The sequence below is a fragment of the Thunnus albacares genome, chromosome 15 (assembly GCF_914725855.1).
Source record: "Thunnus albacares chromosome 15, fThuAlb1.1, whole genome shotgun sequence".
Taxonomy (NCBI): domain Eukaryota; kingdom Metazoa; phylum Chordata; class Actinopteri; order Scombriformes; family Scombridae; genus Thunnus; species Thunnus albacares.
The window spans coordinates 10,412,844-10,439,535 of NC_058120.1; the positions used below are offsets into that span (position 1 = coordinate 10,412,844).

At 42.7% G+C, this 26,692-nt stretch overlaps 2 protein-coding genes across 2 annotated transcripts; one reads left to right on the forward strand and one right to left on the reverse strand.

Annotated features, from left to right (window-relative positions):
• On the reverse strand, window positions 1-25,904 carry tfb1m (transcription factor B1, mitochondrial). Its single transcript, XM_044374659.1, has 8 exons — window positions 25,808-25,904; window positions 24,643-24,800; window positions 23,945-24,096; window positions 23,599-23,707; window positions 23,348-23,499; window positions 22,626-22,745; window positions 1,901-2,028; window positions 1-1,000 (listed from the first exon to the last, which is right to left on the reverse strand). The coding sequence occupies exons 2-8, from the start codon at window positions 24,773-24,775 to the stop codon at window positions 721-723; spliced, it is 1,074 nt and encodes a 357-aa protein (XP_044230594.1). The 5' UTR covers window positions 24,776-24,800; window positions 25,808-25,904; the 3' UTR covers window positions 1-720.
• Window positions 5,116-13,966, forward strand: LOC122998072 (claudin-20). Its single transcript, XM_044374661.1, has 3 exons — window positions 5,116-8,484; window positions 9,064-9,114; window positions 9,760-13,966. Exon 3 carries the CDS (start codon window positions 9,944-9,946, stop codon window positions 10,667-10,669), a length of 726 nt encoding a protein of 241 aa, XP_044230596.1. The 5' UTR covers window positions 5,116-8,484; window positions 9,064-9,114; window positions 9,760-9,943; the 3' UTR covers window positions 10,670-13,966.
• Window positions 25,905-26,692: the final 788 nt, after the last annotated feature.

Consider the following 26,692-nt stretch of genomic DNA (forward strand, 5'->3'; position numbering starts at 1 on the left):
TGAGATTTGAATATTTTTCTTCATTTGCCAGTTGAACAGTGTTTAGATGAATATGTACAGTGGTAGCAAAAACAAAGATTACAACATCTCACGATCAAAACATGATAATAGAAACATTCAACAGTGCACTCCTTCTTCTTTAATATATCTTTCTTGAACTGAAAAATTCCCACCACTTTCCTCCTCCCTTTAAGCTCTGTCTCCCAAGTGACTATGTGATACACAGTGGAAGGGAAAAGTGGCTTGGATTTGGTGCTGCCATGTTGTTCCCATTCTCTAAATCACACTGAAAACACTGACGTGTCTCAGGTCCCACAGGACGAGGTGCGAGTTGGATCTGAAGTAAGAATTGGGACATAAAGAGAGGACTCAGCCAAGCATTATGCAGCAATACTCTTAAAGAGCTATCGTGGGTTACTAACATGCTTTTGTCATTCCTCCAAAAACACATGATTATACTCTGAGCTGTCTATCCTGGAACAAAGTCTTGGAGCTGATCCAACCCATCCAGGACCTTTATGTCCTCTGTGGTTCTTGTTTTTGTCCCATGATTTCATGTATACCAAGTTACCTTACTGTATTGCCCCTGCGTGCAGGGAAAAACGTTTTAAAAATGCATGCTTATGCCAGGTGGAAATGTCAAGGCTAAGAGCAGTCTGTTGTCTCTCTTTGCTAGCAGAGGCTATTAGTGGGCTTCTCTTGGTTTCTGTGCTTTTTGTTTCAGCAGGGTTGCTGGGGGCTTGGTGGTGTGCCGGTTGGCGTGTCCATAAAAGCGTCCATTGGCATGTTTCTTTGCCTAGCCAGGTGCTTCAGTCGGAGCTCCTCTCTGAACTCATAGTTGAGGAAACTGGGTTCATGGTTGCACACATGAGCGTAAGCATCCACTAATGCCCTTATTTCGGGTATAGTGAGTTCTGTAGGGCGTCGAGTGGGGTCCACATCTGCCTTCTGCATCATCTCCTGTGTCAGCTCAACACGGCACGCCTCAGGGAACAACTTTCTGGGGGGGAATAAAAAAAGAGAAAAAGTGAAGAAATGATAGTACAGATTCCTACACTCAGGTCGCTTTGATATCTTAATGATCATGCATGTTTAATGGCATTATAAAGTTCAAACAGAAAGAAATTATCCCTCAGCAATTATTTCAAATCTGTGAAGTTAATTGAAATCACACAAAGGGCTAGAACTGCTCATGAATTGTTAATTTGTTCAACTGCCATGCTACACAGTGAAGGGGTGTTAGATACTGACACAAGAAGAAATACTCAGGCACACAGCTGTAATTTAAATTTCCAATTTTCATTTAGTTTTTCTTGCTTTCACCCTGAGCAGATCCCCAGAATATCCAACGCAGAGAGGTAGCCCTTTCCTTTAAAAAGCCTTTCCCCAGGTGTTCTTTCTGCATGTTAGTAAGTAATAGCCAATTCAACACACTCTGCAGTACAGATGCTTTTTAGGCGCTTCAGCACTGGTGCCTCCTCTCCAGGTTGTTGTTGCTGCCGCCAACCCACTGCAGTTACATAAAATATGCTGCCTCGTCTTCCTATGCCACCTCAATGACTCATAATTGCTGCTCTCTTTCACACAGCCAGTGTTCTTTTGTTATCTGGGCCTACATACAGTTTTCTCTAACAGGCATGGGGGCGATGGGCAGCGTGCACATGCACGTGGGTGTGTGGGTTTGTTGCTAGTGGTTTTTAACAGAGCTCTGAGGATGTTCCAATGTTCAGACTCTGGTTAGAGAAGCCTTGAAAGTTGTGTCTTCGTTTGTCAGTGTGAGGGAAAGAAAAACAAATCAGAAACCATTGTAATTAATGATGAGATGAAGACGACGCTGTCAGGCAAGAGAGAATGAAAAATGTAAAACATTCAACACATCAAGTTGTATAATAGTACTTACTCTATTCCTTTATGGCAGTGCTTCCTGCGGAACTGGAAAATGTTCCTGACAACTTTCTCTACCAGCTTGAAGGGCTGCTGAATCTGGGGCTGAACCAGAGGGGTGAAGTGAACTACTCCCACATCCACCTACACACACACATACATACACACAGGCAGCATGAAGAAATCCAAACAGCAGGGGGTTAGCACAGACCTTAAAACTAAATTGCATAAAGTGTGCTCATGGGAATGACGGGCAAAAACTGGCGAGGAAGAGCAGGTAAGAGTGAGGAGAAAGCAGAATGCAAAGTGTAGAGAAAAAATGCTGAAGAGAAAGGTTGAGTGACAAATGGCAAGAGAGATACAACGATGGACAAAGAGAAAGAGGTAGAGGGATCAACACAGTGGGATAAAAGAAAAGAGGAAAGGCAGAAAAGAAGATGACGCAGCATGGCTGGCTGGCGAGCCGGTTCCAGTTGCCACAGTAACACCTGTGCGATGGACCATAGAAACTGAGCCTCTCTCTTTCTTTCCTGTCTCTCTTCCTGTCGCTGCATCACCACTGAGTTTCTTAATACCTATAAGCCTGACTCACTGTAGCATTCTTCTCTTCATCATGCTGTCTTTTGTCTATCCAGCTCTACGGTTTCCACTGAGGGTGAAACCAACGGAGCACAAACATACATAGATCCAGTGATGGGTGCGTTAGGCAGCCACAGAGCTCACATCCTGCTTTAAGGCAGACTCACCCAACATAGGTGCTACAGCTTATACCTGCTTTCAACTCCTTCAGTGGAAAAACAATCATTAAAGAAAGTCATGGATAAACTTATTCTCAGTATACCTTCACTTTGTAAAACTGAGCTCATTGAGTATGTTTTGAGATAGGAATTAATAAGGTGGACAGCTTGAAGGTCACCTTAGCAGAACTAGTCCTCATCTGGTAGAAACCATCACTGCCTGGTACGAAATCACCTTTTAGCCTTGAGCATTTTGTTGATTGTTGCACTACTTTCTTGTTGTTTCTCATGCACTTGTCTAAATCCAATTATTTCTTACTTCAAAAAAAAAAAAAAAACTTCTAGCGTTCTTTCTTCTTGCAGTTGTACCCTTGAAAATTTATACCATGACTCTTCGTGAGTAACTGTCTTCTAACGCCTCGATTGTCTTGCCTCGCTTTGGATAAAAGTGTCTGCCAAATGACAACAATGTAAATGTAAAAATGTAAATGTAGTATGAAGTGGAGGACTGGTGGTGCTGGTGTTAGTGAGAACCTTGGCTGTAGTACCACCTCAATAGCTGCTGCCTCTCGATCCTTCCCGTGTCAGCCCTAAGCTGACATGACACACTGGTGAAGTAATCGTGCCAGACTCAGCAGAGCCTTGCTCCCTCGCACATATACATGCACACACACTCTCTCCAATTACTTGTGCTCATGGAAAGGATAGTATACTCTATTTATCTTCTGAACACCACGTTGGGATCAAAAGAAACCGAACTACATTAAAAGACAATTTCAGAATTTCTGGATCGCTGCGTTTGCAGCAGAAAAAAGGCCATCAGCTGTTACAAGTGTTTGATAGTTTTAAGCTTGAATTTTATAGCGTAAGGGGCTACCACAAAGTCAAGAGTACACTCTACTGTGTGTGGACCAATGGCACAGCCAGACAGTGGGCAGCAGAGCAGAGCAGTCACCTGTCTGTCTTTCCATAGTTGGTAGTAGCCTAGTGAGGAAGCACTGAGAAGAACTGTACTCTGACTGGCTGAGCAGACTGACAATGGTGGAAGAAACATCAGCTGTATTAGTTGTAATTATAATCCAAAAGACATACAAGCAAAAAAAACACTTAAGCACACCCACAGACATGCTCTCCCTCTTAGTCATGCAAACACGTACATAGAAGTAAAATAACAGGACATCTAATTCAGCTCAACAGCCCTCCTGTTGAGACTACATGCCCTGCAGAGCTCCTCGTGCATCCTTGAAGCCTGTATTTCTGGATTGTGTGACTCACTCTCATTCACAGCTGCCTTTTGCCTTTCCTGGGCCGGGGGCTGGCGTCGATAATTAGGTGAGGAAAACTAAAGTGGTCCAAGGACTCGCGAAGGATTTCTAATGAGATGTTTAAGATTCCCTTTTTTCAGTGAACAAACTGTGGTAGAATTTGGCGGCACTTGTAAACCACAGCTCTATCTCTAATCAGATCTATAGATCCCTGTGTAGTTCGGAGATGCCTGGCTGCCGCTGAGCTTCCTGCCGCAGTGGCGTTTAACAGAACAGCGGCGGTGGAGCCTGTTTGTCTCAACAGCCCTGTAAGCTACGTGCAGAGAAAGCTCCTGGGTGCAGCATTACATGGAGGAAGGAAGGATGTTATGAGTTCACGCCGTAAGTGCACGTACTGTACAGCTGTTAGGGTAAATCTAATGTTTAATTTTAATGGTGATTTTTGTCATGTTTGACACAATGTATTATGACTTCATAGTTTATAGGTAGAGGCAGTAATGGCCTTGGTTTCTTCTTGATAAGTCTATTATTAATACACTAACCCTTTTAGTTCAGATTATGCATTTTAAATACAAAGGCCTTGTGGCAGGTGGTGTCAAGGGCATTTGGAGCTGTGGCTACATCACTTGCTTTGGAACAGGTATTATGAGAATCAATTCCTCTAACCGTCACATCAGCAAGGAGGAATTCTGGTTGGGATGTTAAATCTGGAAAAAACAAAATGCATCTACCAATGCTTTGGTGATGCAAGATCAGACCACCATCTGTTGGGAAGGAGCAATAAAAAGGAACGTCTTTAATTTCACTCTCTGCTGGAATAATTAGGCCATTTATATTCTGCACTTCATGATTTAAGAGAGGAGCAACGGGAAAAGTCGATATTGGGACTATACAGGCAGCAGCATTTCAGCCATCAGCTTGTCCAAGTCACTTTGCCGCTATGATTTATGTATGGCCTTGCTACACGGTTTCACTAGGTAGCACCACTGTAATATATCCCGCTCCCTGCCATTAATCCTTCCCCTGATAACCTCAACATGCAAGGAAACTCCATCTTAAATCATGCACTGTCACCTGGGCCCTCCACTGAGATGCTATGAACATGCCTTTACCCACCAGCCCTCCCCCCAAACCCCGAAAATACTTTGCATATGCTGGGAGATCCTCAACTGGGGTTGCAGACTGACTTATATTGACCCTATCTGACAACCTTCATCTCTCCCTCATTGAGACTCCTATCCCTTACCCCCCCCCCCCCCCCTCTTTCTTTACAAGGGTGGAGGTGGGGATCATACATATGGGGCAGACAGAGTCTGGAGATGGTCTGAATGTAATCATTTCTTGTAGGCTTGTGCAAACCATCGCATAGAGCAGGAAAAATAAGTGAATCATTACCACTGATTTGGCCTCCAAATTAGATTGTTATGTAACGATCTATAGCTCATGGAAATTCCTCTAGCTCTGACTCTGAAATCCGCCTAATTTGATCAGAGGTTCTGAAAACAAAGACTTCAAACATTTACACAGACTTTGAACCTAGTTCTCACCCTTGCATATGGTATACTAAATAATCTGATAAACCAAATAAACCAACCCTGACACCTTGCATTTCCATATATTGCAAAAAGGCAGCCTTACACTGACAATTCCCCTGGTAGTGTTTGAAAAGGGCAAAATATAAAAGATCTCTATCTAAAAGTCACATGTCTGCTTTCGTCCGCAACTCGAGACCTTTTCTGACCCACTTGAACACAATAGTCACACATCCATATTAACACACTTATGCATTACGATATTTCATGTGTTTGACCTTCCCAAAGCTCAGTAGGGAACTCTATTACTCCAGCTTTGCCCTGTGGTTCTCCAGCTCCCCTTTCCCATTCCCTCCTCCAATGTCTCTTTCTTAGTGAGTTCTTGCCCAATGGCGTGTGAGCAGTAATTTGTCATGTCCCTCTAAGCGTAACCAAGATGAGATGGCAGGGGCCCTGGGGCACCAGCCACTGCGCTACCTGAACCACCAACACTTGTGCTTACATAATGGCAGGTTCTGAGAAAAAGCAGGGGGATGGATGAAAGCTATATACAGCTCGGGAAAACAAGAGAGAAAAGCTCGCAGAGATCCTGCAACCAAAGGGGAAGAACTGCATTAATCATGACAATACCTTGAGAAGACAACCTCCATTACATCAGTGGAGGGAGACAGCCTCTCAAGGAGGAGAAGGCAGCAGTCAATGCCGCTGAATATACTAAGCTGAAGTTGCTCGAGGGGTTTGGGAGGAAGGGCTTTGGCTTCCTGTGCAGGCAGCCCAGTGTACTTTCCATGGGATCGCCCAGGGCACAAACACAAGACAACCAAGACCGCTGCCCTATTCTTTGACAGGATCAGCTCCTTGGAGAGATGCTTTCGTCATAGAAAATCTCAAACTTTGCTCAGAAATGTGGAATTAAAACCAGCAGAACAGCAGATAAGGACAACATGGGAAAATAGTTTTGGTGAGATATTTAAAAACTCACTAAATGCCACTCCACATTGTGTACTTGGGAGTTCAGGCTTAACAAAGTTAACATAACAGACTCGTTATCCCAGGCAATGTCGATAAATTCACAACATGTCAAAAGTCTTTTGCCTTAGACAGATTTACACATATTATGTACGGTGAAACTGGACCCAGGCCCTGCGACACAACAAGATTGCATTGACAGCGACATCACAGCTATCACACTTGCATGTCTCCACTGTGAACAAACTGCCTTTGCAGGACGATGAGCACGAAAACCAATTACGCAAGGGAGGACATAAAAGAGGAAAATGCAAATTGAACGATAAAAGCCCATCATGTGGGCAAAAAGGAGCGTGGCTGGTCCGGCTGTGCCTCAGAGCTATGCTGCAGAAAGGCTAGAGAGCTCTGCTGTGAGGTGATAAAATAAAGGGGACCATGCTTATAATAGCCCGCAATATCTTCACACATCACAACGTCACACATTTGCACTCACCCGGTGTATGTTAACTACATTTTGCTCTTCTCTCCTTCCATCTTTTTCTCTCCTTTCATCCATCCCCCTCTATGATCTATTTATTTATTTATCTTTTTCCCCCCACAGAACAACACCAGCATCAGCACTTAGGGATCTCATCGGTTACGAGGAGACAGGTCACACACGCCATACTGTAGTGTGTCTGCAGAATAAAAAAAAAATTCTCTTCCTGCTGCAGTGGTATCCCCACAAGGAGCCCGGAGAATGTAGCGTTGACGCTCGACACCAACATCACACTGGAGGTAATATAGTGTGCACCGTCCCTGCATGCCGGCCAGATCTCATTCTAAGAAAGGGTCTCTTAGGGGTAGTTTATGGGAAAAACAATGGGGCTGGAGAGAACATTGGGCCATATTAAACAAACAGATCAATAGCTAAACAAATCAATTGCTACCAACCTTTCTACAAGTAATGGCTGCACATCACTGTGGTCAATGCCTGGTTGTTTTACTGTAGTTGGGGGGGGATGGCAAAATAATTTCCCACAGCTGACTGTTTTTGCTGATTTGCCCATGCAGCAAAATAATAGCAACACACATCTGCGTTTCCAAGGGTATCAGGTCTATTAGTCCTGACTGATCCCCCCCCCCCCTTTCTCTCATTTTGTCCTCTTTGTCATTCATGAATCAAGGCCGTCCTAGCCACTCCCTCTCCTGTTGTATGTCCTCTACAGAAAGCAGAGGAAAGACAGGGTAGCAGCTGTGAGTTTTAGCCTCCTGCTGACTGACGCCTGATGAAGATGATGCCTAGGGGAGGGTCAGTTTTTGACATGGTGGGGTACACATGCTCCTCTGGCCTCCAGACCATAACATAACCAAACAAAGCTTCGTGAGACACAAGTCTGACCAGCTCATCTGGTCATAATGATAGCAGGTTTTTATTCTGTCTTAATTAGATTACAGCTCCCAGTTGTGTAGCGGGGCTATGTTTGGAAATCTTATCTAGATATTGCATCGTTGCAGTTTCTTATCTTTTAACAGCAGCGGTATTGCATTACGATTACAGAGCAGCTCAATGAAAAAAAATGGGATGGATTCAATTTCAATTTGTTAGTTCGTTTAAATTATACAGCAGGAAGAGTTTTCTCCATCCAGAATAAAGAGACAAACAGTATTTCTCTCAAGAGGCACCTTATCAGTTGAGCAGTAAATTCCTGCAGAACTTCATCATAAATATTCTTGTATTTCCATGTTGTTTTCTCAAAAGGCAAATTTTCCGGATAAATACAGATTATTCCCCTGAATAAAGCAACTGTTGAAGGGACTATTTCTTTGGTGGAAAGTAGTTCCAATAAAAACGGTTCACTGGTAAATCTCTGTGGATTATTTCGAGGAGCTCAGACGTTTTTGTTGGAAAGATAAGAGAAGTTTCTGATGATTTTTTTCCCCACGTTATTTTCATTGCACTGAGTAGTTTATCATCTGAAATGACTCATGTGAAACGAAATTAGCTTCACCTTCATGGAAATATCAGAAAGCGTTTTTTAATTTGGATTTTATGGCCACAAAAGGACGAAATATATATTCAGATCATTCGCGGCGGAATAAAACGAATTTCATGAGGTAAATACCATTATACAGTAAACACTGATGAGGATGAGATAGCAGCAAGTAGCCTGATTAGCTTTAAAGTAAAATAGTTAAGTGTTTCTGAAACGCGTATGAAGAAAAGAGTACTATCCGTTACTGTTAACGGTTAAAAAAACGTTGGTTGTGGACATGAAAGGAGCAGGTGACGGTAGTACAGCAGCAGTTAGGGAGCAGGAGAGTGAGGTTTAGCTGTTTTTGAAGTTGCGAGGCAGACACTGCTATTCTCTCCCCTCTCTCTCTCTCTCTCTCTCTCTCTCACACACACACACACACACACACACACACACACACACACACACACACACACACACACACACACCGGCGAGGGAGAGAGAGAGAGAGAGAGAGAGAGAGAGAGAGAGAAGGAGAGTGAGAGAGAGAGAGAGAGAGAGAGCAGTACGGTTATTTCTCCCAGGCTCCGGTCGAGCCTGTGTGGTCTATAGAGCTGGGATGTCCTCACTCATACACTGTTGCTAAGGAAATGGATGACTTGAATGGATCCGTGGTCCGGGCTGAATTTCCCTTTCAGTGTGTGACTGTGTGTGTTTACAGGAATCACTGCGAACAACGTGACGCGTCACCGACAGCTCTGCACCAGCCGGGGTAAGGGATTATTTTAACATCGCTTTTTGGTTCTTCTTTTAACATAGAACAACAATAAACAATTAGCTTGAGCCTCTATATTATTTATCTAAAGCGAGAACGACCGATTTATTTAGATTAAAATATCACGATGCGCCGGCTTAGAAGTCCGACATAATGATAATAAAAGAACTGTACATTAAGAAAGTTACATATTAGTGACTGACTAGATTATAACTAGTATTCTAGCTGAGTATAACGTTGTATAAATGTTAAAAAGAAGGGCTCAGATTATTAGGTAAACAGCAGTGAAACCAAAGTGATAGAAAATACAGTATATGAGTGGGGTGAGGGCACTGCAGCTTTAAGTCCACATAGCTATTGAGTATTGCAAATACCACAAACTCATTTCTCCCTCTCCAATAACAGCTCTATGGGGCTCCGCTAAGGCAAAGGAGAAGGCAGCACACATGCACAACAACTCCCAGTGTTTTGCTTACCTATAGTCAGCCAGAGCCAGCCCCCCCCTTTATTCGTCTCATGCTGTCCTTTGTTTCCAGCCAGAAAAGTCTGTGCTTGTGTGTGAGGTGAATGAGGGGAGAAAGAAGGAGGGAGTGCTAGGGGACCCACTCAATTCAATTTCTCATTTTCATCTCTCTCCTCCAGTCCGGTGGAGCCGCAGCTGAAGAGCTGAGGAACTGAGGATTTGACTGACAGCTGGTAAACTACCAAGGGAGGGGAGAGAGGCGGCTGGGCAGTGGGGTCGACGAGCCTGGCTGGTGCTGGGTGAATGCTGCCTGGCGAGGACAAGGGCTGAGGCGGCAGCGGCAGCATCATCTTGTAAAGGAGCATGGCATCCACGGGCATGCAGATATTTGGATTTGTCCTGGCACTGTTGGGCATCATGGGTGCCATGGTGGCCACTCTGCTGCCCAACTGGAAGGTCAGCGCAGATGTGGGCTCCAACATCATCACAGCGATCTCCCAGATGCAGGGACTGTGGATGGACTGCACATGGTACAGTACAGGGATGTTCAGTTGCACACTTAAATATTCTGTGCTTTCACTACCTGCGTATTTGCAGACTGCCCGCACCACCATGGTGCTGTGCTGCGTACTGGCTGCCATGGGCCTCTGCCTTGCATCCCTGGGACTCAAATGCACACGTTGGGGAGGTGGACGGCGCTCCAAACGGCATGCTGCAATTGCCAGTGGCGGCTGCTTTGTCGCTGCAGGCTTTCTGTGTCTGGTGCCTGCTTCCTGGTTTACCAACGAGGTCATCACCAACTTCCTGGACTCCAGTGTGCCAGAGAGCAATAAGTTTGAGCCTGGGGGTGCTGTGTACGTGGCCTTTGTTTCGGCAGGATTCCTCTTAATGGGGGGGTCCATCTTCTGCATGTCCTGCTCGGGGAAGAGGCATGGCCCCCAGGACCTGGTCCTGCTCCCTCCTCCCGACAAATTGCTGCTACAGCAGCAGCAGCAACAGCTGCTCCAGCAGCAGGAGCTCCAGCACCAGTACTGCTCTCTCTCCCCATTAGACAATAAGACTGGCTACAGCCTGCAGGACTATGTGTAATAAAGCAGCGCTGTGTACGCTTCAGCTTAAGGGAGAGGAGCCTGGGGGGAAACCATCACGGCTTATGCTAGACACAAGGCTCTACTCCAGATGGAGGTGGAGAAAAAATGAGAGAGGAGGGCAACAACTTTGAATTCATTTTTTTCCCTTCTCTTGTATCTTTGCTCCTCTCTCTTTTTTTTCTTTTCTGCAAGCACAAGCAGTGGAGGTATTCCCGAAGCAGCGCCTTGGAACAAACAGTGTGAATGTGTAAGGAGCCAGGATAAGGTGCTGCAGAATCGAAGGAAGCCGCTAACCAAATGCAGACATCCTTCATCAGTAAATCAGAGAAAGAGTTCCCTGGGGAATGGATTAAGCAAATAAGGAAGCCTTCCGTGTAGATTTTTTTCCTCGCCAAAGGTTTGAATTAAAAGAAAAAAGCAATCATTTAGCTGCTATTTACAATCGTTTGGAACCCTCCCATTTGACAAAATAGGCAATATAATGCCTGAAAGCAGTAGGTGGAAACCCTACCCCCCCCATAGCAAGCCATTGTAGTTTTTCGTATACTTATCCACTAGAATGCTATGTGGAACTGATTGAGATAAATGGTCATATTTTTGTTAGCTACTAGAATGACGTTGATATTTTGCCTCTAAAGCATGCTGTGTGGAGCCTGTCTGTGTATTAATACAGCGGAATGCCTGGTAGAAGACTGAGACATAGCCACACAATATGCCTGTGCCTGAAAAGCTGTAGAAACATTACCCTGCTGTAACTGTTCAAAGAGGACTGTCAGGAGGAGTAGACGTGGGCTGCTGGGCTGGATGTGAGACAGAAAATGCAGACAAACAGATGCCTGCTTCTCTCTCTGCGGGGTGGAAATATGAGAGAGATGGAGAGAAACTGATAGAAGGAGACTCAATCCTTCAGCAGAGTGGACTCTCTGATATGCTGTTTTTAATATTCTCATCTAAACCAAAAAAAAAACAACAAAAAAACAACCTGTCTGTAAGTAGCAGCTAACCCATCCCAATCCATCTACCCATTCCTGGCACAAAAACACCAGCACGCCCTCAAACATGCACACCCCCACACACACTTACACATGCTCATGTGTGTCTTTATGTACACAGTAAACATTCAGACACGCCGGCTTTTTTTTTTTTTGCATGTGCTTTTCACTCCTGCCACCCTCCTCCGCACTGCCATGGAAACAGAATTCGGCATTCAAGTATCTTTATTGTCTGGGGATTGGTGCATGTCAGTCAGTGATTTGAAGTTGTTTAGGGGGGCATCTTTTTGTCTTGCTGATGTTCCAGAAGCTTTAATCACAGCCTCTGCTCACACTACTCTGACTAATCCCCTTTATTAGCTAGTGACAGGCAGCAGCATCCGTGTTATGTGGTCAGAGGTTTTTTTTTTTTTTTTTTTTTTTAGAAAATGTTCTTTTTTTTACCGTCAGCTGCTATGGTGTCTTAACCGTGCAACTACTTTCACGGGCATGAAGAGATGTTTAATGGTGCAGTGGCAAGAGAAGCAAAACCGAAGCAGAGAGAGGGAGAAGCTTCTTGAGTCATGGTTGACTGGGTAGCTTTGTGGCAGGCAGCTAAAAAAGGTTTGAGTCATTCTCCATATGTGACTTGTTTTCCAAGTGCATCAGCAGTGCGCATATGCTACCAGTCTGCACCTGCGGAAGGTCTCGGTGTCTTAAATAGAAGCCACTTGACTACGCCACCGTTCCTCTCTTTCCTACCTGTCAGTCTCTTCTCATTTTACCCACCTCCCTCTGTCCTGCTTGTGTCACATGTCACATGGATGTGATCGCTGACAAGAGAATGCTGATGCATGTTGAAAGCATGGCCGCCCCAACACACACACGCACGCACACATGCGCACGGCAGCGGGCGCACATAAACAGAACTCCCACCTACTCATATGTCAGTAGCGCTGTTACGCTTTCACACAGTCATGTTCCAGTGTGTCTACTCTTTTCTGAGGGAAGAGGATTGGAGGAATATTGTTTTCCTGCTTGAGACAGGCCTTTGGTAGTGATGTGTAGAACTGCACATTTTTCTCCTTCTCTCTCATAAACAGCTTCCTGGGGGAGAGCAGATGGCTAAGCCCAGCTCGCCACCTGCAGGCTGCTACCGGGACGCCACGGGCATCTCTGTGGGCACCACTTCCGGCCCTGGCAGCCCTCTAGGCCCAGGTTTCTAGCCCCACCCACTAGCCATCTTGCCCAGCACAGACTATAGCCAACAGAGCTGGCCTCCTGACAATAACTCACTGCCCAGGCACCATAACCAATGCAATAAACAGAGTAAAGAATGTGCCATGTCATCAACTAATACTGACACGTTATGTGTTTCGAGAATGTGCCAAAATCGTCTCATGATGACACGTTTTAATACTATCTGGAGTTCTTTCTGTTTATTTTTTTATTGCGTTGTTTGTACATGAATTATACATTAGCAAATGTTTTATGGATTTGTGATTTGTTCTGCCAGACTAAGTCTCAAGTCAACTAGATGCTTGTGTACAGTCCAGTGCAGCTTTCAAGGGTTATTTTAAATCCTCTTTATTCCTCATTTCCCACAGCACAGCAAGACTTCACTAGGCATGAGTGTTTCATTGGGAATACTGGAGTGTATTTTCTAAATAAAAAAAATATTTGTTTCAGGAACTCCGGTTCACTGTTAGTCTGTGAGAACTGTACACAAGTATCTAGACTTTTAAGGTGTTTGTTTGTACTGAGGGATCAGGATTCCCTTGGATTGTTTCAATATAAGATACAATACCATGTTCATACCATATCTTCTTTATAAGAAGACTACGCAAATGCACCTTTGCTTGTGTTACTTTATTTGACAGCAGTTTGTTTCAAATGGCTGAGCATTTCAAGCTCCCTTGGACCAGTACAAATACAAAACACAACTGGCACTCTGGAAAAAAAAAAAAAAAAAAAGGGAATGGTCGATAGAATTCAGCAGGGAAATAGAAGCTAGAGATTTCTCTTTTTTGTGGCTGTGCAGCTTGATCATCAGCACGCAATTTCATAAGCTTATAAATGGCCAGAGTGCAAAGTGACTAGGTCCTAAAAGTCTAAAGAGTTACAACTCTCCTGCATATACTGTACCAAGATGTTGACTTATCATTTTGATAACTGCAGCTTATTTTTGTGGATGCTTTAGCACTTCTTACTTTGCCAGAGCATATTTGTGATGATGAACAGTTCACAAGTTCTGATACAGTTGTCTCAATGTGCTTGTGCAAGTAGTTCTATTTTTTACCAATAAAACTATTTTGTGAAAGCAACATGCTTACCGTTTGTAGTCTGTTGAGTGCTTGTATGTGTGTGTGGCCCATAACTATGAAGACAGCATTCATATTCCTGCCAAATGTACAGATTGTTGGATAGTACAGGCTGTGCTGAGTGTAGGCAGGCAGGCTGCTCATACGCAGCGCCCAGGAATACAGCAGTATCAGTCCAACTAAAATACACATCTATAAAACATTACCTTGCGCAAATGGGTTTTGAAAAAGGAATTCTTCCTTTAAATACCACACCCGAGCCCTTCCAGTTATTCCTTATTGAGATGATAGTATAAGCTAATACATGAGTGAAACAGCATCCCTGGGAGTTTCAGGGAATGAGAGTTATCTCAGTTTTCCGCTTCATCTGACGCAAAGTCATGAATTTAATGATAACATGAAGACTAGCTGCTGACATTATGCAATTATATGGGAGGAGAAAAGTACAGCTGGTGGATTCCATTTGTCTTTTTTCGTTTAACCACTTAAAAATAATGAACGATGGAGAACCTCGGTAGCCGAATGGTTACTGCGCATGCCACAAAACCGCAACATCCCTGCTTTGAATCCAGCCGGGGACCTTTGTTGCATGTCATACACATCTCTCACTCCCTTTGTTTCCTGCCTGTCTTAAATAAATAAATAAATAAAAAATAATGAACGATGACGACAAAAGAAAGGTAACACATACAGTCACTGCTTTTGATTTTGTTCCTTTTATGAAAAAAAGTCTTGTTGTCTTTTTGTTTTTTGTTCAACGCCTGAGTAATTTCCTTCTCATCTCAAACCACTGAATTTCCTTCTTTGTATAATAAAGTTCAAAATTTGATTTGATTCGGGTGTGTGTGACAGACATTCACCTAAGGGCGAAACAGATGACATCTGCATTTTATCACTAACATGAATCACTAAACCTGAGAAACCGGACACATGCAAACGCATAGAACAGCAAAAATGATAAAGGAAGGCGAGAGTACATTTTGAAATGCAAATGTGTTTCATCAAATTGGCTTCACGAACAAATAAAATCTCTAAATAAAACTGCAAAGAAGGCTATTATAAAAAGAGAAATGCCAAGATGTAGAAAACTACAAAAACTTCTACTCTGCATTATCAACCTTTGCACGACTTTCTACATGAAGATATCATTTGCCTTAAGCAGAGCCTGTTTCATATAAGAATACTGCACAGCGTGTTCTTCAGCTTTAATATCTGTGTCCCATAGCCCACAGTATACACTTCAGACGCAATGCTTATTAAATAGTTACTTTCCAAGAGAATCTGGCCTCTCATTACAGCTGATTGGAGCCTAGTCGCAAACTGAGTGAGAATATGCTTTCCTGAAACAAACATGGATTATTCAAGGCTCTCTCTCATTCTCCCACTCCTCTTGGTTATGCAACAAGAGTTCAGATCAAATAACTACTCCTCTCGTGGGGAAACGCTAATAAGATCTGCTCCTCTGTGTATTTAACCTACATTTTCCATCAAAGGCTTTCACCCTGTATTGCCGCTATGACAGATCTGGAATGTGAGCTTAGATGAGGGGAGGTGAGCACTTGTCAATTCCAGGCAGGGGTTAATCATGCGTCAGGCTTTTCTTTGAACTTCTCCACCACGTCCAATTCAGTGATTATTTTATTGACCTTCATGACCAGCAAATAACCTTTTCCAAAGATCAACCGCAAAAAAAAAAGAAAACGGGAAATGTGGAAGACAATGAGGCGATGACTTCACACAAAGAGCGTTACCACACTCCACCAGTCAGGCTGGCAGATAGAAAAGAGCGAGACAGATATCAGACCGTGTTAAGGAGCTGTAATGCCATCAGTCACCAAAACTCCATTAACGTTCACTACATTGCTCAAAACACAGTGGGCGCTCAAATTGCTCTAGTATGTCACCATATTTAATGCACGGCTCGTTGTTTTGGACAGCCGTTATGCTCATGAAGGTTCATACTGGAGATATAATGCGGTCATCAACACTGAGAAAGAATGACCTTCCTTTGTTGGAGCTGCTCTCCTCTGGTCCCAGTGCTCATATGAGGCTGGGGAATAACAGCAACGACCTTGGCTTGCGCAGTAAACTGCTGAGAAAGGCAGTAAAAGCTACGGAGATGACAAAAGGAGCGTTTGTAGGAAAACAATACACTCTGACAGTTCAAAGGAGGCCCTTTAATATTTCAGATTTGAGCACGGGTATGGAGTATTCGGTGAGCTGAAGGTGAGGGAGGCTAATGGTTGAAGAGTGTGTTTTTTTCAGTCTTGATGGAAATGATTATGGTAGAGAATATTCTATTGCATAACAGAGAAGTACAAGCTAAAATATAGATGTCAATGTTCCTACCAATATCAAGGTGTTGCTGGATTGTCCCGATATTTTTACAGATCTCGTATATTATAAAGGTTTGTGTGTTTTCTGCGTGAGTGAAAGAGTGAAAGAATAGGATATGGGGGTTGCTCAACCTGATGATCTGGCAACCCCTCAGCTTCAAGCTATACGCATTGTTGACTAGCAGCAGCCCGAAAGCAGCAGCAGTAGTGAAGCGGTTAGTGTTTATAGTTTAAAAGCTCCAAATTTCACAGAATTGAAAACGACTTCACTGGACAAAACTAAGATCATCTGATATTAAATTTAATTTCAGACGTTAAGTGTTGTTAGCTAATTTGTGACCGTTGCTCAGACATGTTGTTTAAATAAATTACTTCATTACTGTTGGTGAAAATTCTTCCCAAAAGCAAATTAAGACATCTGGTCTTAATTTGCAAAAAAGAATCAAAGTGTCAAACAGTTGAGCTTAACTAATAAGAATATTCTATAATCAATCCAAACATTAATCTCTGAAATTAGTAAGAGAAATATTTACTATTTAATGCCATCTCTTCCTTTTCCATGAGAGGAGAGCAGAGTTATTATTGCATATGTATCATGAAGACATGAACATTATTTATAAGCTAAATTAGCCACAGCTTGTCCAACTGATCTGTTTGTGAATGTGTGGCATCATTTTATTACAGAAGCAGTAGCAAATAGAAGTTTCTGAGATGATTTAAAGATAAGTTTGAGCATCAGTTTCAATGTGAGTCTGTCATGAAACTCTTGAGTTGTTTTGCCCAAATAAACAAACTGAAAGCAGGACAGAATCTCAAGTGAGGTTTGAAAACCTTATAGCAGCGAGTTACAGAGCAGCATATTACCTACAGCTTTCTATACATTGATTTTCTTGCAATATTCATATGTTCTTTTTACATATTAATTTTGGTCTCAGATTTATAGTTAAGTAGTCTATCAATAAAATAAAATGCAAATGAATATCCAGTACAGTAAAACAGGAGTCAGGCTCCTTGTGTGCCTATGTGTGCAAACTGAATGTGCCTATGAAAGAGAAAAGAGTGATAAAGAGCAAGTACACATACACAAATGTTTTGGCCATCTGACAAAAAATGTCCCTATAAAAGTTCAAACCAAACCTACGCCACTGTTCAACAGTACTTTTACTTTCACATATGCAAAGAATTTTTTTAATATTTAGCTGAAACAAACATTATTAGCTTTGAATTTTTTTTCAGCTTGGACCTGTACAAAACCTAATGAACACAAAATCCAACCTACAACTTCAGTCGCTCTGAAAAGCCTGAAGTGAAGTCATGAAATCACAGTGCATGAAGTTTAAACTGAAGCGTTCAAACAACCCTTAACGTTAACAGCTTATAGAATGATGCCTCCCATTGTAGTCTAGTGATATACTTATTGGAAGCTGACCTTCTTTCCTTGGTGTGTAGCCAGAGTTTCGGCATTATTCTTCAAAATATCTGCATATACTCTTGGTGTGCTCACTAAACAAACAGAGCTGAATTTGCTAAACTCTGAACGCTGACTCTGAGCGAGCCTCGGCACGGTTTCTTGTTAGGAGGAGCCGTAGATCTCTGGAGATGTTCACAAGCCAACTCTGCCAACCTCTGCATTTTGTTTAAGGAGGAAGAGGGAGGAGAGTATTTTTAGCTTTCTTTACCTTGGGTCTGTGATGTATTGAGACCAAGCCCTTAGGCGTTTACCGTGCTCGCACGAGTCATTGAAATAACTTTCCCCGATACTCTTGATGCCGTGTTTGACCCCGTTTACGAGATAGGAATAGGCCTGGATGAATTGTGTGCCTGTAGAGTGTGTGACGGGAGGTGGAAAAGCAGTGCAGTCCCTCTGAGTAGATTCTAACTCTTAGTTTTGAGGCGAGAGCTGGGCCACTTCGGGTCACAGCCTAGACATCCATCACTGTGGCTGCCACGGCATTACAGTGGACTGAGGTGGGTCACTTTCAACACTAAAAACACCCCTTTGAATTCAAAGGACATCATTATTTTGATACTTGACACGCCAGCTGACAGCTTAGCATGAGAGAAAACCAAAAAGACATTTTAAAAATATCATATAGGTGAATGTGTCTGCTGGATTTTTACTGCCTGAGTCCAAACTCTCCCTGATAACAGCCAGCCATAATGGATGTTCAATGCAGCATTAACAAATTTAATTTAGGCTCTGCTCATCTGGCCTGTGGTCTTGGTAGACGATTGTGTACAAGGCGAACATCTGTAGGGCTTTCCTCTTGTGAGGCTCAGTTAGTTGGTGGGTGATGGCTGATGCAGCCATTACTCAGAGCGGGCTGACAATGGGCCCAGACAACCATCTGCTGGAGGTACGCCTCACTCTACTTCCAGATCGATCTCTGTCATGAATCTGTCTTGTGGCACTCTCTGCTCGTGTACAGGAGGGCTTTGCAGCGTTTACATCCTTTTCACAGTGTTTGTTTCGTTCTCTATATCAGATCCAGCCTATATACATCTCTCCATTCACTTCCACTCAATAATTGTCTTTTCTTTTTCCACAAACAACTGCTTCTATTCTTTTATCTAACTGGGGTTTCAGTCCAGTTTCAATGTTTTTCTCTCTGTGTCACCTGAACACAGTTATCGATCCATTTTTCTGAATTTCATATCTTCCCTACTACTTGCCTGCAATCATTACTCCATCTCCCACTTTGCCTTCCTCCCCTTTTCTGAGTAAGGCAGTTGTTAGCAAAATGTGGAACCCTATAGGAGCTCTCCAGAGGATGACAGCAGGTTGCTCGTGATGTAGCATCCACTGCGTGACTTAATGTATGGGCCTGCCTGTGACGGACAGAAGTTGATTTTAATTACATTCTACCAGGAAGCAGAGAGGCAGGGGAAGAGAGATGTGCAAGTCAACACACGCTCTTTACTCTTTGCAAATCAGCTATTTTCTATGTCGAGAGGCAGTGAAGATGACTGGATCTACGTGTTGAAGACACAGATGCCTTGATGGTCCTCCTTGACCCCTGACCAGAATATAAATTAGAAATGCATATGATTACTAAAGCAACAACAGAAAAGCTGTCTATAATCTCAAATGACTACTTAAAAACAAGATCTTTCAGATATATTTCTTGCTGTGAATGACAGAAGCAATTTAAAGATCACTCAATCTGTCTGTCTATGTGAGAATGAACAGGAGGAGTGTGACTAATAAGGCTAGGGAGGCAGGTGTGATCTGTGGCAGGACAGACGTAGGGCGCACTGAGCCTGGGGGGGAACACCATCAAAGCAGCCAATTGCTGCTCTCAGAAACCTTCAAGGACAATCTCAGTCACTCAATGTGACACAAGAGAGGTGCAGTCCGGGGGCGAGAAGAACAAGACAGGCAGATTAAACAGCAAGGATAAGAGCCTATCTGCCCACCCCACGTCAATAACAGCCCCAGCAGCTGCTAATGCAAAATGGATCCAACATTTCCTTTAGCATTATCCCATTAGCCTACATTGGTTAGCTCCTATAGGTTCAAATCATCGCTTCACTTCCCCTTTCCCCTGCCTTTATTTGATGCTATTTTCTCATCATGGTTATTTGGAAAGGTTCAGTAATTTCATTGCTTTTTCTGTGGCTCGTTGTTTGTTTGATTACACAATATCAAGCCACTTCAGACGGTTTTTAACACTTCAGTAATTGCCATATGTGTAGTATAGCACCTGCTGCTGCATATTTTGTGGTTGTATGAGAATTGCCATTGGCGGTGAGTTTGTGTGTGTGTGTGTGTGTGTGTGTGGTCTATCGTAGGCTACTTTTGGGGACAAATTTCAGACCTAGGACCAGTTAATTGGGGACGGCTTGTCCAATTGGGGACAAAAGCCGTGTCCCCAAAAGGCCAGTGGTTAAGGTTAGGGTTAGGCAAGCAGTGGTTATGGGTAAGGATAAGTCTCTAGAAAATGAATGTAAGTCTATGTAATGTCCCCACAAGTGACCGTGATCTGATATATATATGTGTGTGTGTGTGTGTGTGTGTGCATGCACAAGTGGAAAGGGTTCCTAAAAGCGGCTGACCAACTAGTACCATTTTTTCCACGTAAAATATTCATAATTACAGAAATATCTTATCAATATATGATTGAGCTGAGGTCTTCCAGGATAGACACATCTCAGTCACTCGCAGCAAAACAAAGAGCCTCAGGTTCAGACATGACAAAGACATGCCAGGAGCAGACAATGAGAAATCCCGGTTGTGCTTCATTTTAAACAATCCCTTTTCATTAACACAATCAGTGATCCCAAAGCTTCAGAGGGAACAGGATAATACCAACAATTAGACCACTGAGCTGATTTATTGGCTATAGTTATGGCACAGTCACACACACCTGCTGAAAAAGCGCGCACACACACACACACAAACACAGTTACTCATTTTGCCTCTCTCACCAATATATAGGTCAAGTTTACAGACAAACGACTGCTTTTAGCCAGAAGTCTATATTCCTGTATGTCACAACCTCAATACTCTGCTCCTGCCATCTTTGTTGTTGTCCTGTAAATCAGACAGGACATTTTTATTGTTCATGCAATTCTGCGTAATTACCCTTGCATGCAGCAGTAAACAATTCAGAGCCATAGAGCTTTTTATGAATTATACTACATGACATACTGGTAAAAAGGGGGCATGCACAATGCAGAGAGCATGATGGCATTAATATAGTGTCTGTGCTCTCTGATCTTTTATAGGACACCAGCAGCAAGAAGCCTGCTCATCAAACAGCCATCATCTCTCTTAATGATATCAATTCAACCAAGTGCCCATTAAAACATTTAGTGGGGATAGATGGCCTTTGTGGGCATGTGGGAGGTGCTGATTCATCTGCAGTGCATGTATGTGCATGCATTGTGAAGTCCTCTCTGTTCACATTTATACATACCACATTCATGATAACACACTCGCATGCACACATCTGTGCACATTTACAGCAGGGCAAACACGCCGAAATCCATTAAGCTACGGTTTGACATACACACAAAAATAAGACACTCAAGGGAGAAAAAAAAATGCACAGAAAGACAGCTGAGTGTGATGAAATAATCATTGGGAACCATCTCTTCTAAGAGAATGAACAATCAGCACTGGTCCCATTCACTCTGCTGCATTTTTCTCCTCATAGGAGATTAAATATTTACCTATAGTGGGTCTCCTAAAGAGCCACGACATCTTCAAGGGACCAACAGTCCATCTCCGACATCAACCTAACACCTATCCTTTAATTCAGGAAAAGAAAAACATGGTTTCATTTGTACAGGGATGTAAGGGAGCTCCTGAGTCTTTCAAAAGACTTGTGTTACCGTAATCTCAAAATATATCTCAGTGGAGCGGTCTACGAACCAGCGCTGACATTTCAAATTTTGCAGCAGTACTTTTATTTTTTAATGCGCCCCCTAGTCCTACTATAAATCCTCACCCTGAAAATAAAAAAAACCCCTTGCATTCTCATGTTATGTAAGAGTGAACGTTTTTCTTTCGCCACTGATACACGCACACGGGCTGAAAGACACGGGGAGAGAAATTGGGCCTAAAAAAGAACTAGGCCCTCATTACAAGGCGCAGTGTGATGGTGCTACATCTCAAATACCCACCAGGCATCATTACAACCTAGAAAGGGTCCAAAGACAGAACAGAGACAACACTGATTCAACACAGCCTTAATGAAGCCTTGAAGCAAAGACAGTGAGGGAGGGATGAGTGATGGTGACAGGATGAGGGACTGTGAGGGGAACATGGGACCAGATGAGGAGCAGAGATTAGGAGATGTGAGGAGGTCGAGGTACTGCTGCTGTCCTATGGTAAAAACTGTGAAATAGTAATGTGTCCATCTGCCAGTGGTGTCCTGACTGCCCACACTGGTATTAAAGATTGAAATCAACATGAAACTTTCTTAACATTTCATGATTTCACTAAATGTGTTCTGAAAGTTGAAATCCTATTTCAACAAACCCCCAGGGGGTGCAGGAGTGTGTATTTTTATGTGTAGGTAAACAAGAGGAAAAGGAAGAGGAAGATGATTTGGAATAGACCATAATAATATAGTTCTTGCCAGTGCACTCCAAAAGCCAGCAGAAAATTCAATTCGAGCAGTCCAGCACATGCTGAACTGAACCCCAGATTATCTGGTTAATTAAACTGTCACAGGAACAAAATATGAAACTATCCTTTGCTAACACAAACAAAAACATCAAAATCCCTGTGCCAACATTGCTTTATTAAGCTTTAACACACTGACTAATTGCTTTTTATTATTTCCATGATGATGGAAATGATCAAAGTTAACTCTTACCTCTGGTTTGGGGACAAAGGCCCGTCCAGGGATGGTGAAACAGTTGCGGACTGTGCAGAGATACTGAGCCATGATGGACAGGCGGCTCCTCTGTTTGCTCCCTGTGCTGGCTGTCAACCTCTGGATGGAGAGCACAACTACCACAAATTAGTACTCACTAATACATATTCAGAAAGACAAGGTAACTTGTTGAGGTCACATAATGTTGCTTTTGGTATTATCCAAACATGTCTAGTAAAGTAAATGTATTAGATAAGGCACCAAACTGAAACAAAATGAGTGTTTAGATGTATTCTAATATGAATATATCCTCATTAAAAAATGTTAATAATAAAGCAACCATCATTAGATCCTGCTCTGAATGAACTGCCTGGGCTATATGTAAAAAATATTCCAGTTTTATTTATTTTAGTTTCATGTTGTCATTAATAATGGATCAAGAAATCAATATTTAATCTTAACAAAATTAGTCATTCATTACACAATATTTTCATACATTTGTGACTGCATTGAACAAGAGCAATGTGAAACCATGAGTAGACTTCATGCTTAAAATGCAAAAGGGTATTGAGGATTTGTTCAACTTTCACAGTTATTTTAACTCAACTGAAACTTAATTCAGGCAGGTTTTCCTGCTTGTATTCTTGGTTCCTGGTTGAGAGTGCTGCATCCTGACAGATACACATCCTGAAGACTAACACTATGTAACAGTGTTTACATACCTCTGCAACCTCTTTCTGAAAAGTGAGCGTGAGTCGGGTGCGTCCGTAGAGGAAGGGTCCTGTTCTGTTGGCCATGTTCTCCAGCCACTTGATGATGAGGGGGGTTGAGACGCTGAATGGTAGGTTCCCTATGATGTGAAGGTTTGGTGGATCTGTAAAAACACATATTTATACACAATACACACAATTTAGTTCCATGGATTTACTACACTCTAACCATCGTAACAGCTTGTATAATTACATCTTCTCACCTTCCCCCCATGGCTTAGAGATATTTACTGGGAATCCTCTGTCCATTCTGTAAGTAAGTATGTCACCATGGACAATCCTCAACCTGCCTGGTGCTGCCTCAGACAAAAGCTGTAGAAAAAGAGGTGATACAACATTAAATTAGAAAAATAAACGAGCATTCAGAAAAACTACGTAGTCATCAGTCACTCTCCAGGTAGCTAATGATACTGCAGTTAAAAATAGATGAACTGGTCTCATTCAACTGACAGGTGGAGGTGTTTTATCTTTTTCTCCTGAATGGCCCAATGACCTTGAGAACCTTGTACATTGTTATTTAGCCAACCTCAATGTGGCTGCTCAGTTTACCTTTAGCCCAGGAATGAAGCGTGTATCCTTCTCCACCACAATCACGTCTGTCGCACCGCCATTCAGGATGGAGCGGGTCAAGCCCCCTGGCCCAGGACCCACCTCACACACATGGGCATCCCTCAAACTGCCCGCCTGACGCACTATTTTGTCTGCAAAGATGGGGATGTTTTTCACTGATATTTTTATACAACAAAAGTATACAATCAGTGAATTATATACTAACTTAGTTGAACTCATGCATCATATTACACCATACTCTTCATCAGAGTCTTGGGTTTCTAAATTGAGATTAATAGTGTGTGATGTAGCACTACCTGTCTGCCTCTGTGTGATAAAGATGAGATGCATTAATCTAACAGTCACCTTGTCCAAGGACAAGAGAGCACATCAGACCTGCACTGCATCACTGATAATTATATTAAGGCAGGAGCACCGCAAGGGCTGCAAACAATTGACTCGGTCCATTCACATTAGCAGGAGATCTACCCAACCTTACCCATACAGAGAAGCCTGTCGGTTTCAATGCCTAGAAACAAGGCTATGTGGAGCTGTGCAATCAAGTGAACTGGAAAAACACACTATGGTGTCCTCAGTCAGTGTAGACACAGTAACAAAGAATAGGAGGTAGCAGGTATTGGTGCAATGCAGATAGAGCAGGAGGAAGAGAAAGAAAAGAGTTGAGCCGTAAAACTGACCTGTGAGCTTCATGTCCAACAAAAAGTTCTGGGACAGCTGTTTCTCAGCTCGCAGGTTGTACAGCTTTATCAGCTCACCTACAGTAGGCATGGGAGGCAGGCGGAAGGACGCCAGTTTCCTTGAGGCAGTCATGGTTCAAACTGTGAAACTCACACACCTACACACACACACACATACACACACACACACACACACAAGGTAAGAGAAACTATGATTGATCAGTTTCCTCAGTAGCACAGTGATTCAGAGGCTGGGAGGCATAAATGTCTAAAAATACTGAAAAGGGCAACACATGGTAATGTACTGAGGTCACACGGGTCATAATAACCTCCCAGTAATAGTATTCCAAAGTTGATATGAAGTTAAGTCAGGGGTGACCTTTTGAATTGAAGTGAATGGCTATGTGTTCAAGGTATTTTGTTATTTTGGCTTGTGCTTTTACAATTGTGATTGAGTGGGATTTATTTTAACTGGCAAATTCAACAATATTATTGTTTGTGGAACAGCACAGTCTTGATCTATGGATTTCTGTCTATTATGGCAAACTGTTATCGATTCCAATTACTTCTTTATCAGCTCTTGGGATCGATTTTCAATGTCCATCCTGAAAGCTGACTGTATCAATGTTATGGTCTCATAAAGGGATCTCTTGCACCACCTAGTGGTCATATAACAGAAAACTACTTGACAAACATAACTAGATAAAATCTACAATAACTATTCTTTCACCTCACAATATGAAAACACGTCCATGTTAAAGATGTTTTATGTTTTAAGTGTTTGAACCAGTCAATCTACTTTAGAGTAAAGAACATTATATCCTCATTTAATCACTGCTGCACATAAGTAACATTGGCTGGATAATACAGTGAGGTTAATGAACCAGTCAGGAAGCAGTCAAGCACGCTCAGTCTGGAATAAATACGTTAAACTCATATTTAAGTCATTTAACTGAGCTGTGACACTGTCAACAGGCACAGTCGTTAGCATTTGCAGCGAACGTTAGCTTGTAGTCATAATGTCTTTAGCATTAGCGGGAAAAGGACTGTGAATTTAGACAGAACATTTCAACATTGTTTCTGAAAACCGAGAAAAGACTGAAAACAAACCGCATACAGAATACAATGAGGACACAAAGTAGAAAATATACAAGAGTAAACCCACGTTTCTCACCAGTACCGTTTTCCTCCCTTACATTTCCCTATTCGTCATTTAATTGATGTCCGCGTATCCAATGAGCTTGCGAGAATTGTGACCTAAACCAATCAAGTGGCAGTAGGCGGATCTTTGCGTTGCCCTTGAAGAGACGTTTATTGTTGATGTAATCATGCTTTACAGCCAGGAGAGGGCGACATTTATTTACTGTGAAACTACAAAAATCACTCTTGGTAGATGTATCGTTGCATACAATCCATGATGTTACTTCCTTTAATTGAACCTTATTGTATTATTGTGAAAAACACTGGATATTAAGCAACATAGCTTGAAGACACCTACTACTGACAGAAGAGCTAAATAATAGGCATATACAAAGTAAACAATACGGCTATTGTTTAACACTATGAAATCAACACATTTATATTCATATTTTGAAAAAACAGCAGTAAAGAGCCTTTCTTAAGCATGAACCCCACTCAGGCTTGTAAACACACAACATCCCCTTGTTCCACTGTCATTAAGCTATAAATTCAGATTTAAACATCATCATCCCTCTGAACTAAGTGAAACCCCTCAGTTTAAATCGATGAGCAGCTTGCATGCCAATGGTACACTGCAGGGCATACATTCATTGTCATGATGCACAGCTGCTGTCTGGAATGATCCTTGTGGCCCTGTGGTCTCCCGTCTCTGGGTCACAGGGGTAGGAGCTTGAGATGGAAATACTCTTCCCTGCAGGGTTTGGCAGATGAGTGGCAGCTCTGCTGCTCCTGCTATTGCTGACCTTGGGATAGTGCTTCAGACCCAAAAGAGGGGGGGGGGGGGGACCACTGGCATGGTTGAGTTAGTGTCTGAGTCTGTCGCTATGGACAAGTTAATTAGTTAGTTAGT

Excerpts from the sequence above, each read along its gene's own strand:
- tfb1m (XM_044374659.1), bottom strand. The coding sequence starts at position 24,775 with ATGACTGCCTCAAGGAAACTGGCGTCCTTCCGCCTGCCTCCCATGCCT. Across the intron at positions 23,500-23,598 it reads CTCTAAGCCATGGGGGGAAG|ATCCACCAAACCTTCACATC; the intron begins GTGAGAAGATGT and ends GTGTTTTTACAG. Across the intron at positions 22,746-23,347 it reads TTCAGAAAGAGGTTGCAGAG|AGGTTGACAGCCAGCACAGG; the intron begins GTATGTAAACAC and ends CTCTCCATCCAG.
- LOC122998072 (XM_044374661.1), top strand. The coding sequence starts at position 9,944 with ATGGCATCCACGGGCATGCAGATATTTGGATTTGTCCTGGCACTGTTG.